This window comes from Pelobates fuscus, chromosome 3 (assembly GCF_036172605.1).
Source record: "Pelobates fuscus isolate aPelFus1 chromosome 3, aPelFus1.pri, whole genome shotgun sequence".
Taxonomy (NCBI): domain Eukaryota; kingdom Metazoa; phylum Chordata; class Amphibia; order Anura; family Pelobatidae; genus Pelobates; species Pelobates fuscus.
In genome coordinates, this window is record NC_086319.1 from 122,759,009 (window position 1) to 122,774,628 (window position 15,620).

Below are 15,620 nucleotides of genomic sequence, written 5' to 3' on the forward strand. Positions count from 1 at the left end.
TTGGAGGAAATGGGATTGGAGTTTCCTTTCAATTTGTAAAAGTTGCATTCTGTAGGTATGACTTCTGGATGTGTGCTTTTGGAATAAGGTGGGACAAATCGCTTTTTTCAAGGTTTTCATATATTTTGTTTGCCTTGCATAAAATGAGAATCTAACCTATATGTTTAATATTTTGTCTTCCAGTCGCATACATACGTAGTGATCCATCTTATTGGAGGGGCACTTGCATACATTTTGGTACCATGTATATAGTTTGCCTCACTTTAATTGAAAAAAAAAATAATCAAGGCATCAGTAATACCATATGTCTAATAAGAATGGGACTATCTGTCTATAGTCTGTTATTGATGCTGCTTTGTATCCTTTTTAACACTGTCTAATTTGTAATTGATTGTATTCTATATACAATTCAACACAGGAGACATAGGTGGCAAAATAAGGTTAATAGGGTTGTGGACTAAATTTCAGTCACCACTTAAAGCCGTTACGGCCTTCTATGCCGTCCTACTTTAAATGGGCTTTAAAGCAGTTGTGGCGGCATAGAACGCCGTAATGGCTTTGAGCCCTGGAACACCTGTGATACTTATCTTCCCTTCGGGAGGACTGCCTGACAGGGTAAATCAGGCCCCTAAGGACCATGTGATCGCTCTCAAAGAACGATCACATGGCCGCAATAGCTATATATATATATATATATATATATATATATATATATATATATATATATATATATATATATATATATATATAAATAATGTCATACTTAGTGTATTTTAATGTTAATATAATTACATATATTGGTATTAAAATACACTTGGAATAAAATTACATATATTTATATTTAAGATATATATATATATGGCGGAGCCTGGCGTCCGAGGAGAATGGCGGCAAAGTGTTAGAGCTCCGCTGAAGCAGGCGATTAACGGCACACAATAGCAGTCAAACCCACCTGAAAATCACCCCACTAGCTGGAGACAGACCCCAACATACCTCGGCACACGATGGTAGGCGGCAGAAAATCTAAGCACAACGCGGCTGTAGCCCCAATCTTCCGCAGCCGCGGGGAGCGGGAACACACACGTGGTGATGGCGTCCCAGACTCTGACACAGAATCCGAAATCAGCAAGCATGGTCACTCTCAGGAGCAGGCACCACTTACAAAAGCAGACCTGCAAAGCCTCCTGAGAGAAATTAAAATGAACATGACGGCTGAATTCACCAAACACCTGGCCCCAATCAGAGAAGGGATTGCTGACCTGACCAAGCGGACCACTGAAATGGAGGACAAGATGGAGCATGTGACAACAACATCCTCCTTTCAAGCACAAGCAATACAAGATCTCAGAGACCAGGACAGAGCACTAGAAGATGCCCAGGAGGACCTCAATAACCGTTCCAGGAGGAATAATATACGCATCAGGGGGCTCCCTGAAACAGTAACTATAGAAGCTCTAACCACCACTCTCAGGGAAACGCTATGCGGGCTGCTCCCGGAGGCGCCACCAGCAGAACTGTTAATGGACAGAGCACACAGGGCACTGAGGGCCCCAACTCTGAATATGCCAGGAGACGTCATAGTGCGGATGCACTATTTTCATGTTAAAGAAGCAGTGATGAGAGCGGCAAGAGACACCCCATTGCAAATCGATGGACACCAGATCCAGCTTTACCAGGACCTGGCCCCCAGCACCCTGCGCAAACGCAGGGAGCTGCGACCCCTCACACAAGCGCTCACCCAGAGACGGATCCAGTACGCATGGGGACACCCGTTCAAACTCCTAGTTCGCAAAGACAATCAAACCCATGCCCTGCATCATCCTTCAGAAATGCTGGACTTCGCGGAACAACTAGGAATAACAGGCCTGGAACAAGTGCAACCCCGCCAGCCGGACGGGATGACCCAGCGCCGAGCTGGCGTCCCTGGGAGACCCGCTGGGACCAGAGACCAATAAAAACAAGCGCTCACACCCAACCCCAGGTGGCCAGCTGATCCAGAACAGACACCCCACTCGATCCCAGACGCTAAGCAACCATGATTCTACCTAAAGACCCACGATGCAGACTACGGAGCGCACACTAAGCTAACCCTGTGCGAGCCCACGGGAGACCGAAGCGGCTGAACACTGAACCCTGCAACCCTAAGCCGCAGAAGGGTGCAGAGACTCAGAGAGACGTTCCGCAAGTATACCAATAGACTCTCCCCTTAGGGGTATGCACCCCTCCACACCCCCGCCCACGCTAGACCCCTCTCACTCCCAGCCCCTCAACCTGATACTCACCCACCAGGGCGAAAACCAGCGCATATCCACCTATTTAGGCAATACTAGCCACTATGCTGGGAGACCCCCCTTAGACCACCATGAGACAAGGGGCACCCAGTCCCCGATACAACAGGCCACGAAACCCGAACCCTAGAGCAAAGCGCCAAGGCTTTAGTCAGACCAAGCAGAGACCCCCCTCCGCAACGCAGCAAGAGCCTAACTGTCAGGGAGGGAGGTCATGGGAGAAGGTACTCCTCAACACCGTACCCCCGCCACAGACCCAACCTAAGGTTCCCAACTTAAACAATAGAAGGGCGACCCCCGGTGCTAAACCCGCCTAAAGGTAACACAACGATCCCACAGCGAGAGAGCATAAGAAACTCCCAAGAACTCCCCCCCCCTTTTTTTCTTAAACTGAACACCTGGGGAAGGGTAAAAATGTTGTGTTTTTTTTTTTTATGTCTTTCAACAATGTTTGACTAGGAGGTTATACGATTTTCTTAAGAAATGTTAAAGTTAATGTTCATGAATGTTCACTGCATGTAGGCCGCGGCCCTTAACAGGGCGGACTCCTCCCGGCCCCCTCCCCCGGCCCTTCTGCATCGACTGGGGCCCCGGGGATCCTACACCTCGACCCCCCCTATACAGCCACCTTCCCAAAGGCTCAGACACAACCCCCACCAACCACTATGCCCCTTGATATTAAGTGCGTATCGATCAATGCCAAGGGTCTTAACTCCCCTGCCAAACGACACACCCTCTTAAGATGGGCCCACAAACAAAAATCGGACATTTTGCTTATACAGGAAACTCACTTCACCGCCCATCGAGCGTTCCCCCTAACAAACAGATACTACAACCACAGCTTCCTCGCCAACTCTCCCGACACAAAAACAAAGGGAGTAGCCATCCTCCTTCGCACATCATGCCCTCTAACAAATATAACGAGCACTGCGGACCCACAGGGACGATTCATTACAGTAACTGGCAACATAGGCACCACCACGTACGCTTTTAGCTCATTATATGCACCAACTACACCAGAACCTGGCTTCTGGGCTCAATACCAGACGCACCTACAAACTTACACCAACAGCCCACTCATTATCGGAGGAGACTAATGCGGTACACACCCCAGCAATAGATAGACAAACTACGCACCAAAGCGGCACACAACCCACTAGAAATGACACCCTATTTGCCGGTTTCCTAGCAACCCAAAACCTACTAGACGTCTGGAGAGCCCAACATCCCTCCACGAGAGACTTTACCTTTTACTCCCACCCACACAAATCATACTCTCGCATAGACCACCTCCTGGTCTCGCCGAGATTACTCCCTCACATCACCAACACGACTATAGGCACGATCTCCTGGTCAGACCACGCCGACATCTCGTTAACTATCAATCTGCCGCGCCTCAGACGACAGTGGACATGGAAACTCAATCCACTTCTCCTACACGACAAATTAATAACAGCCGAAATAACTAAACGCCTCAAAGACTACTTTGACATTAACGCCAACCCCGAGACCTCCCCGCTCTCTGTGTGGGCAGCCCACAAGACAGTAATTCAAGGCCATCTAATCAGCCTAGCAACAGCCAAAAAACGACAAAGACAACTACAGCTCACAAATGCCCTATCAGACCTGCGCCGCCTAGAGACTAAACACAAACAATAACCATTAGACTCCACTCTAGCCCAATTGATGGCCACTAGGGAACATGTAAAACGACTCACATAGGCTGACACTGCAAAAGCCATGATGCGGCTTAAACAAACATACTATGAGAAAAGCAACAGAGCGGATACTATGTTAGCGCGTCGCCTCAAAAGCAGGATAGAAGCAACTAGAATACACAAAATCCGCACCCCATCAGGTCAAGATAGCACCGACCCCAATAGAATAGGGGAAACATTCCAGAACTACTTCACGGCCCTGTACAATCATTCCCCCCTGTCAACAAACGAAGACCACGCGCAACAGACATCCACTGATGCCTTCCTAGACAAATTAAACCTCCCCACCATATCCCCAGAGGCCAAACAGGCAATAGCAGCAGAGGTAACAACAGAGGAAATGGCGGAGGCCCTTAAAACCTTCAAACCCAATAAGAGCCCCAGCCCAGACGGGTATACGGCCCTATATTACAAGGAGTTTAGCCCGCTGCTACTGCCACACCTCACACGTGTCTTCAACACCTTGCTCAAAGGGGACACACTACCACCAGACATGACTACCGCGAATATCTGCCTCCTCCCAAAACCAAACAAGGACCACTCACAGCCAGAACACTACAGACCAATATCCCTCCTTAATGTGGATCTCAAAATACTCACCAAAATAATGGGCAACAGACTGAACCCACACTTGGAACACATAATACACCCAGACCAGGTGGGCTTTATTCCTAACAGACAAGCCTCAGACAATACCCGCCGCACCATTGACCTGATATGGGTAGCGCAGCACAGACACATCCCCATGGCGGTCATCTCGTTAGATGCCGAAAAGGCATTTGACCGCCTCCTCTGGCCATTCCTCTACAACGCCCTTGCAAAATTCGGACTTCCAAGGGAACTCACGACATTCTTAAAGGCTATATACCACAACCCCCAGGGAGCACTTCTGCTCCCTAACATAACCCCCCCACGTTTTACAATCACTACTGGCACGCGGCAGGGATGCCCCCTCTCGCCCCTGCTGTTTGCGATTTCCCTCGAACCCCTACTACAAGCTTTACGAGCAGACCCAAAGGTAGAGGGACTACGGATACGGGGGGAGGAGTTCACAGTAGCCGCATATGCAGACGATGTTCTGCTAACGCTGACAAACCCGGAAACATCTATAAAAGCCACATTAACCCTGATACGGCCTTCTCTACGTTGAGCGGATATAAATTAAATGTAACAAAAACAGAACTCCTCCCAGTTAACATAACCAAACTGAGGCTGACGAGCCTACAAAATGTATTCCCATTCCGCACTTGCCATTCCAACATCACATACTTGGGCATCCAACTAACAAATGACATCGCCAAACTCTATGAGGCGAATTACACTCCTCTCCTGCAAACAGCACTCAAAAACCTCATACACTGGCGCTCCCTGGGGATATCGTGGCTGGGGAGGGTAACATCCGTTAAAATGAATCTCCTCCCCAGATTTCTTTACGCGTTCCAGACCCTCCCGATAAGGTTTCACAGGCAGGACCTTAGGGCCCTCCAGAGGGCGGTGAACTCCTTCGTGTGGAACGGACGCAAACCGAGGGTGCAAAAAGCTACTCTGTACGTCCCCAAACAGGCCGGGGGACTGGGCCTCCCCTGTTTTGCACACTACCTTACAGCAACACACCTCGCCCAAATACAACAATGGCACCTACAGCCAAACCAGAAGCGATGGGTGGACCTAGAGCACATGATTTTTGGATGGGACCATCCCTCACTGTACATGTGGCTACCCAGATCACAAAGACCCCTGCCCCCACCAACAGCTCCAGCAATTACATACTCACTGGATTTGTGGGACAAAGTGAGAGACAGGTATGACCTGTCCTCCTTCTTGTCCCCAAATACTCCCATCTGGAGAAACAAACTCTTTCCCCCCGGGCTAACCCCGGCACACTTTGCCAACTTCGAAAGGAGAAACATATCTAGACTGAGACACTTATATTCCAACAACACCACCATAGCCTATGAAGACTTACCGGACCACAACACACTAACTACATTCGACCACTTTAGATATATCCAACTCCGAAGTTTTGCGTCCACACCCATCATAAAACAGGCGGGCACGGCCCCTCTCACACAGTTTGAAAAAGACTGCATGACACACCCAACACGAAAGGGACAAATCTCGAACTTATACCTCACCATAGCGACACACCCGACACAAGTCACGCTCCCATACATAAAAGCATGGGAAAAAGACTTGGGCCCACCAGACGACCCCACAGACTGGTCAGACATCTGGAATGCCACAGCTACTATATCCATTTGCGTAACGCAAAAGGAACAGGCCTACAAAATGCTGTTCCGGTGGTACCTTACACCCCACAAACTAGCAATTATGCACAAGACCCCATTGAACCTGTGCTGGAAGGGATGTGGTGAAGTGGGAACCTTCCTCCACTATTGGTGGACCTGCCCCAAACTGCAACCCCTATGGCGCAGCATTACCGCCTTGATCACGAGACTGCTAGATGTAACATGCCCAATGGACCCATGGATGCTCTTACTGTCCAAACCCTTAGACTCATTCTCGCAGAGAACAAACTAATCGCACGAATAGCACTAGCCACACGCCGAGCAATTGCGGAGGTCTGGGCCACACCACACATCCCCTCACATAAAATTATAACGCACAAGATACAGGAATGCGCTAACATGGATAGCCTTACAGCCCAGATACAGGAGACCACCAAACAATACCACAGAATCTGGGACCCATGGCTCGAGGGAGACACCACCCGACCCTGGTAGAGGGTACCTACAACCCAATCATCTAAACTAAACCGCCCGCTACCACTTCAATAAAATAGCTATACGGGCTCGAAGAGGCCCCGAAAACTACCAGGCTCACACCACCCAACATTCGGCCCATCACCCGGGGCTGGTGGGAGGGGACCCGGGGTACTGGTCGATGCATACCCATCCCCTATATATACCTACCTACTAACAGACCCCCCCTCTTTTTTTTTTTTGACCGACCTACCCCAACACACAGCTTATATATCAAAGAGACCAACGCGCCCGGCGACGGTCCCAAATCCAACTGGTGTCACTCACAGAAGGACAAAAAGAGGGAGGAAGTAACTGGGATCCAGGTTCCTAGAGCCCTAAGACACCAAGCTCCCAAAACTTTGAACACACAGAGGGCAGACGGGACACGATCCGAACACCTCAAAAGAGGCGACAAGCACAGCAGAAAAATAAAGCCAAACTCAACCACACACTAGAAACAAAGCACATCCCCTCCTTACACTAGCAAAGATCCAGAATAGCAGATGCATAACGACCCCTAGACTTAGCTGAACGCATGAAACCCAGCCCTAATATAAACTAATGAAGCACTGGAGAGGGCGACACACCCGATCTCGGTGCATACTAGTCAAACTGGGCTTGGGAAGCTAGGAAACGAAACACCGGACTAAGGGAAAAGTGCTACCCAGAAATAGTAACTTACAAAGATGTCCTCACAAGTGCTCCTAGCATGCCTCGAAGAATGTCTTAACCTTACATAACAGCATAATGTATAGAGGTATATTGTGAGATGATACCATAGGAAATTGTATCGATATATACCCTACTATGTACCCCACCCTCCCTCCCTTTCTGATTCTGTAACCCTCACCCCTACCAACCTATGACTAAAAATACAAATAAAGAATTTAAAAATATATATATATATATATATATATATATATGTATATATTTATATCTACATATAATTACAATAATAAATAAAATAAAAAAATAAAGAATTTTTAAAATAAAGAATTGTAACAAATTATATATACATATATATATGTAATTTCATTCTAACTGTATTTTGATATTAATATATATATATATAGGTATCAAAAAATACTTAGAATGGCATTCACATAGAATTATATAAATATATATATATATATATATATATATATACACACCGTATATACTCGAGTATAAGACGAGTTTTTCAGCACATTTTTTGTGCTGAAAAACTCCCACTCGTCTTATACTCGAGTGAGTGTCTGTATTTTGTCAATTTTCATTGCCATAATACAGACTGGGGGGAGAGGGGGGCTGGCAGAGCTGTAACTTACTTTCACAGCAGCTCCTGTCAGCTCCCTTCTCTCTCCTCCGTCCGTGCAGCTCCCAGGTCGGCTTCCTCTGCAACTCTCGCGAGAGCCGCGGGGTCAGAGCGTTGCCACGGGTTACCGTGGCAACGCTCCGCGCGGCCGCGAGAGTTGCAGAGGAAGCTGACCTGGGAGCTGCACGGACGGAGGAGAGAGAAGGGAGCTGACAGGAGCTGCGGTGAAGGTAAGTTACAGCTTCCTGCCAGCCCCCCTCCTACAGCCCATCCACTGGACCACCAGGGAGTGAGAGCCCCCCTCCCTGGCCAGCTAACAGGCAGGGAGGGGGGACGAAAAAAAAAAAATATTAATAAAACAAATAATAAGAAAAAAAAATATTAAAATAATAATAACAAAAAAAATAATACAATTAATAATAAAATAAAAAAATAATTACCTTAAAAAAAAATAAAAAAAAATTAAGATAATAATTAAATAATAATTAATAAAATGCCCAACCCCCACCAATGCTCTACACACACACACACACACATACACATACACACACTGCATTCATTATATACACACTGCATTCATACACACTGCACTCATACACACACACTGCACTGCATCCATTATACACACACTGCATACACACTGCACTCATACACACACACTGCACTCATACACACACACTGCACTCACACATACACACTGCATTCATCATTCATTATATACACACTGCACTCATATACACACTGCACTCATATACACACACTGCACTGCATTCATTATACACACTGCACTCATATACACACACTACACTCATACACACACTGCACTCATTTTATACACACTGCATTCATACACACACTGCATTCATACACACACACACACTGCACTCATATACACACACTGCACTCATACATACACACTGCACTCATACATACACTGCATTCATACATACACTGCATTCATACACACACTGCACTCATACACACACTGCACTGCATTCATTATACACACACTGCACTCATATACACACACTGCACTCCATTCATTATATACACACTGCACTCATACACACTGCATACACACACACTGCATTCATATACACACTGCATTCATTATATACACACGCTGTAAATAAATATTCAGTTAATATAATTTTTTTAGGATCTAATTTTATTTAGAAATTTACCAGTAGCTGCTTCATTTCCCACCCTAGTCTTATACTCGAGTCAATACGTTTTCCCAATTTTTGGGGGTAAAATTAGGGGCCTCGGCTTATATTCGGGTCGGCTTATACTCGAGTATATACGGTATATATATATATATATATATATATGTATGAATTATATGTGTATATTTATGTAATCTTTTAACATAATTATGTGATTTTAGTAATTAAAATTAAAAAGAAAATCTGGAGAATTTTATTAGCAAGCACTATATTTAACCCTGCAACTTTCCAAGACACCAAAACTGGTTCATGGAGGGTACTGCTTTACTCAGGAGACTTCGCTGAACACAAATATCAGTGATTTAAAATGGTAAATTGTATTACAACAATAATATTGTCAGTGAAGTTTTTTGCGTTTGTCACACACAAACTGCACTTTCACGGATGATATTGTTGCAATACATTTTACTCATATGTGTTCAGCGAAGTCTACTGAGTATAACAGTAACCCCCATGTACAGGTTTTATACTGTATTGGAAAGTCAGAGAGTCAAATATAAGGCTTGTATTTCAGTTGTTTTTCACATTGAAATTTTCCACATTAGTAGGACAACCCAAGGTACAGTATTGCAAGGGGGGTACGTACAGGTTTTTGTTTAGTAGCCACTGGCCAAAGTTAGCATTTATATTTGTTTTTTGCATTTTTCACACAAAACCCAATATGAAAGCTAACTTTGCCTAGTTTTTCTGACTAAGTGGCTACTAAAAAAGACTGAACATACCCCATTTGCAATACCTTGGGTTGTCTTCTTTTGCAAATGATATGCCATCATGGGGGCAATTCTCATTCCTGGGCTATGATACAGTCTCAAAGGCAAGATAACCAGTCTGGCAAATTTCAATGTGTATAAACTGAAATATGTAACGTGCTATGTTTGACCCTGTAACTTTCCAAAACACCATAAAACCTGTTCATGGGGGTACTGTTATACTCGTTAGACATCGCTGAATACAAGTATGTGTATTTTATTACCATAAAAGCCAACAGTATTATGACATTCACAGTTAAAATACCATATAGAACTTGAAAAATAACAATTTCTTAAGTTTTAAATGTTTTTTACAATTTATTCACATTAAATTATATTTCATATAGAAATATTTGATATGAAATGAAAGCCCAGTTTCTCCTCAACAAAATTATATATAAGGTGAATGTAATGTGGGTGAATTTAATATGAAAAAGGTAAATTACAGTTGAACAGACATATAGCTCAAATGACAGGTTTTGTTTACGTTTTGTTTTGATCAGAAATTGTACAATTGCCTCTGTCTTCAACCCCTTAAGGACACAGCTTCAGAAGCTTATCTTACCCTTAAGGACACAAGCAATTTTGGCATTTTTTGCTGTTTGTGTTCAACTGCAATTTGCATCTCTCTCATTTATTGTAAAAACTCATCTTATACACCATTTTTTAGACAACAAAAAGGTCCTTACATTGACGTGACATGTACATATTTAAATTCGCACTTATTACAAAAAAAAATTAAATAATGGGAGGGGGGTAATTTTAATAAGATGTGCATAATATGTCCAGCTTAGAAAAAGTAATTCACCATCAATTCATTTATGTGTCTTGATTTACAAAGTACATAATATGTGTAGGATTTCAGTTTATTTTGAAAGTTACAGGTCACAAACTACAAGGTCTAAAATAAAATTTCAATGTGAAACAATTTTAGAAGTTGGTATGTTTGTCTTGGAATTTTAATTCCCATCACAGAAAACAAAATTGGCACACAAAAGTATATATTAATATAAAGTAGACATCACAGGCTATTTACCTAAGGTTATTTTGACACTTTTTACGTAGTAATTTCACTGCCAATCTCTGCTAAATATTGGAGTAAAATTGTGTTTTTTTTCTCTATTTTGGCATTTACACATATAACAAGGTTTTTGTAATGTGTATTTCGTAAAGCTGGTGTTTGCTATTCCTGTACAGAAACCCATATTGTGTTCAGCTACATCTGCTGAGCACAACGATACCCCTTTGCCACTATTCTGTGAAGCTACAACGCCATAAATGAGACCATGCTATTACAGTTTCTATAGTTGGAATTTTCATAGATGTTCCTATATCTAGTTTTGTGGCATTATAGCAGTTTGACTGTTCAAATCACCCCACAAAGACCTTCCATTTGAGAAAGCAGACACTCCAGGGTATCTTATTAGGCATAAATTATACCTTAACTTGCCACCATTTCTTTGCCAATTTATTTCAAATTATGTGGTGAGCAAAAAAAAAGGACTTTTTTTTTTTACATACATGTTGCAGTTTTGCTGGGTATTTCGCACATTTGATAAGTGCCATGGTTTTGATGGGTCCCTATTCTATTTTGAAATATTTTAGCAGGCTGCTTATTCCAACTACCCCAAAAATACATACTATTTCTTAAAGAAGACACCCAAGGGTATTTCAAAAGGCATATTTGAAACCTTAGCTTTGGATCATTTTTTTGCTAGCCTTTACCAAGTGTAAAGATAATATGCAATGTTCCCCTTTTTTAAAACGTTAAAACTTTCTTTTTAGCTTTTACCAACTTTGGTTTTACTATTTTAAAACTTTGTTTAAACTTTTTAAACGTTTTTCTTACTGCCGCAAATGTGGCAATCTGAGGTTAATTTTATTATTGGACACAAATTTTCTGTCCTGGATCCTTAAGGGGAGGACTGCAATGATGAAAAATTTCTGTCCAGCGTCTTTAAGGGGTATAGGGGTTAATAATGGTTTGGTTTGTTTACTAAACAGCAAACTGTGGTCACTTGATAATCAATTTAGGCTACAACAGCTACACAAGTTGTATCTAAACAGATAGAAAGATAGATAGATATTTTAATCTCATAGTTGACTTCCTTAAGATACCATGTTTGCAGTGTTTTCATGCGTCATATATGGGCTCGTGACAGGTGAAATTGGAAATCCAACTGTAGAGGTAACTTTTACTAGTATTTCGCTATGAATCCACTTAACAATATTTATTTTACTTTATGCAATCCCAAATAATTACAAGCAAGTTTCTTTATTAAAGAAAAATTATAGCCACCAGAAAAACTACAGCTTATTTGTTCTATGCAGTGTTTACATTACAGCCTATGGACACCTCCCCAGCCACTCCTCAGATGGCTACTCGAGGTTCTTCCTGGGGAAGTGCTGCTCAGTGTGCAGCATTGCCATTCAATGTATTTACCCTCTGCATGGAGACACTGAACTTTCCTCATAGAGAAGCAGTGATTCAATGCAATTCTATAAGGAGATGTTGATTTGATCTTCCTCCTTGACAGTCTCAGTCAATCCAATGCTTTAATGTGGGAAATCATTGTGATTGGTTCAGATCACCACTTCTGATGATGTAAGCCAAGCAGGCAGATCAGGGGCAGAGCCAGCAGCAGCAGACTGAAATAAAAAGTAAGATTGTGCTATATTTAGAGGGGCAAGTGGGGACCATGGGGGTTAAATGTTGGTTTTAACACTATAGGGTTAGGAATACATGTTTTTGTTTCTGACCCTATAGTGTTCCTCTAAAGTGAGAATTGTGAGGAGTTTAAACACACCTTGCATTTATGCAGTTATGTACCATCATTTGTCTCTGAGTCTGTTTCATGTAATCTCTGTACTTATCTTGGTCTGGGGATCCATGTGTCTCTGGGGTTTTATTGTGCTCCATGGTGGGGAGGAAGTATAGTCCCAGCTTTAGATCTGGGCCTAACGTATATCTTGGGAGTGCAAGCCCTGGCAGGAACTCCTGAAAGGGCCAGAAAGATGGGCTAGGGGCAGGATCAGGCCAATGACCAGCTTCAAGCTCAAGCTTAGCCCCTAGTTAGAGTACATCTAGACTTATATTGAGTGTCTAAGGGGTGCCATTGTCTTTTTTGGGTTATGGGTTGGTTTGAATTTGAAAGTTGAATTTTAACTGTGGAAAAGATTTAGAGATTAGAATTTTGGAGCATTTCATCTATATAAAATCATAATAAAATGCTTGTATTCACTCCATTATCTCCAAAAATATAGGAAGCGATATAGATAACAATAAAATAGTATTTTATCTTTAGGTTATATTCCTGTTTCATGACTTCTTATAGATTTAGTCTTTCAAATAAATAAATAAATAAAAAGTGAAAATTAGTCCTGATTTAATTCTACTGAAAACCATACATGTCTTGTGTGCTCTCTCCTAGAATGTCCACTTAGCAGGGGCCGTGTTTGAGTGGCTTACAACATTTGGACTGTTTAGTTTCCTGTTAACACTCATTCCAGATTTCCAGGTTTGTATGTAAATCTTAGGAACACAATGTACATATAACTTTGTTATGCCTTGTTCTGTGAATCATTCTCTAGTTATTTGCTATCCACTTGCTATTTCCTTTAAGGATGACTCGAGATTTCTGCATGCTGGAGTGTTTTATTAATTCTTTGCTTTCTACTCTCAAAATTACCGACAAACGGGAAGGGAGAATTGGGATGGGGTGGGCAGGGCCCTGAGGGGGCATCATAAGTTACACAACTCATGTTATTTGTGACGCCCACAATGGACGGCTCACAGGTATTCTGCCTACTGGGCACCCAGTATTTAGGACCATATGGGGAGCTGTGCTGAAGTGCTCCCTGCATGGTCCTAATGTCTGCTGCACAGCATGAGCACATCTAATAAGGCACTTGTGGTGTGGTGCCCTTGGTGTCCCCAGATATGGGGAGGGGGCATCATAAGTTACACAACTCATGTTATTTGTGACGCCCACAATGGACGGCTCACAGGTATTCTGCCTACTGGGCACCCAGTATTTAGGACCATATGGGGAGCTGTGCTGAAGTGCTCCCTGCATGGTCCTAATGTCTGCTGCACAGCATGAGCACATCTAATAAGGCACTTGTGGTGTGGTGCCCTTGGTGTCCCCAGATATGGGATGCCAGGGATCTGAAGAACAGGACTGCAAAATCATGACTTTCCCACCGAAATCGAGACTGTTGGAATGCTTGTAATTTTTATACATTATTTGTTATGTGTGCAGTCCTTAAGGAGACATGTAAAGATAAGCACTTTTTACTGTCTTCTCTGCAGTTTGAATCTTAAAAATGCATGATTCGCAATGCACACTGAATCTATAAGCCCAATCCAACATAAATAAAGCCACTTTGTACTTTTACAAACATCCATAAAATAAGGTGTAGTTATACCTTAATAGGGTTTATCAGCCAGCAATATCAGGAATTTTACAGATAAATATACCCGTTACAATAGTATATTCCTGTTTGACAACACATTATACAATCTAAAATATTATGTGTGTTTTATTTAATACACTTGATTAACTCTTTGTTCATGGGTATAGTGTCCTGAGATTTATTTTCTTTTAACAGCAAATTACTATAAAACGGCCAGAAGATTGGAGGGACAACTTATTTGTCATGAGGGAGACGATACAGACTATGGAAGAATTCCCGTAAATTAACAGCTATGGTATAATGTATGTCGTCTTTCTTTTTTCCCTGCTTTGGTTTCATATACTGTGTTGTGCTGTATTCTCAATAAACGCTAAATAATACAAAAACAAGAAATTGAAAAGGGGTATCGCAAAATGCTGTGGGTGAGCTGCAGGGTGATGAATTGGTGGAAAAGGGATTGGAGAGTTACCATTTAATTTATAAAAGGTATATTCTGTGTCAATGAAAGGGTTAAAAGAAGTAAGTAAATGTTCAGACTATTTTAGAAATAGCAATTATTAAATGTCAGCTTAAAAGTAAACCCTGTTGAAAAGAGATAACCTTTTAACCTCGCTACCAGAAATACATGTTGTTGGCTGCTAAATAAACAATATCGTGTTTAGCTGATGTAATCTTGTCATGTTACTTTTGCTGTAACTCCTGTCTATAAATATGTTTGCCTGACTCTTTGTACACTGGCAGTAGCCCAATTTGAAACACGTTGTCTTTGTATCACTGAAAGGCTCTCTCCGAATGTTCGGTCCAAAAGTGAGGTGCATGGAACGTTTTGCCCAGCAGTGTAATATGACCCCAACAGTGACTTCTGGAGGTGTGCTTTTGTTTTGTTTGTTTTTTATCAGCTTTTCATATTTTTGTTTTGCCTTGCATAAAATGAGAGTCTAACCTATGTATTTAATATTTTATCTTCCAGGAGCATAAGTACTTCGTGATCCATCTTAGCGGAGGGGCATTTGCATACACATTTGGTGCCATGTGTATATTTTGCATCAAATTAATCGAAAACCAAAAACAATCAATGCATCAGTAACACATTGTTCTTGCTGAGAATGGAGTCCTCTATACTCTGATATAGGTGCTGCTTTGTATCCTTTTTAACACAGTCTA

General features: G+C 42.5%; 1 protein-coding gene across 1 annotated transcript in view; it reads left to right on the top strand.

The window, feature by feature from the left end:
• Nucleotides 1-312: 312 nt before the first annotated feature.
• The window catches only part of LOC134601666 (DNA damage-regulated autophagy modulator protein 1-like), a 432,307-nt gene continuing 416,999 nt past the window's right edge, over nt 313-15,620 (top strand). The window contains exons 1-3 of the mRNA XM_063446182.1: nt 313-357; nt 12,170-12,228; nt 13,472-13,558. Coding sequence (XP_063302252.1) covers nt 318-357; nt 12,170-12,228; nt 13,472-13,558 — 186 coding nt within the window. The 5' untranslated portion in view covers nt 313-317. The remainder of the gene's footprint in view (nt 358-12,169; nt 12,229-13,471; nt 13,559-15,620) is intronic.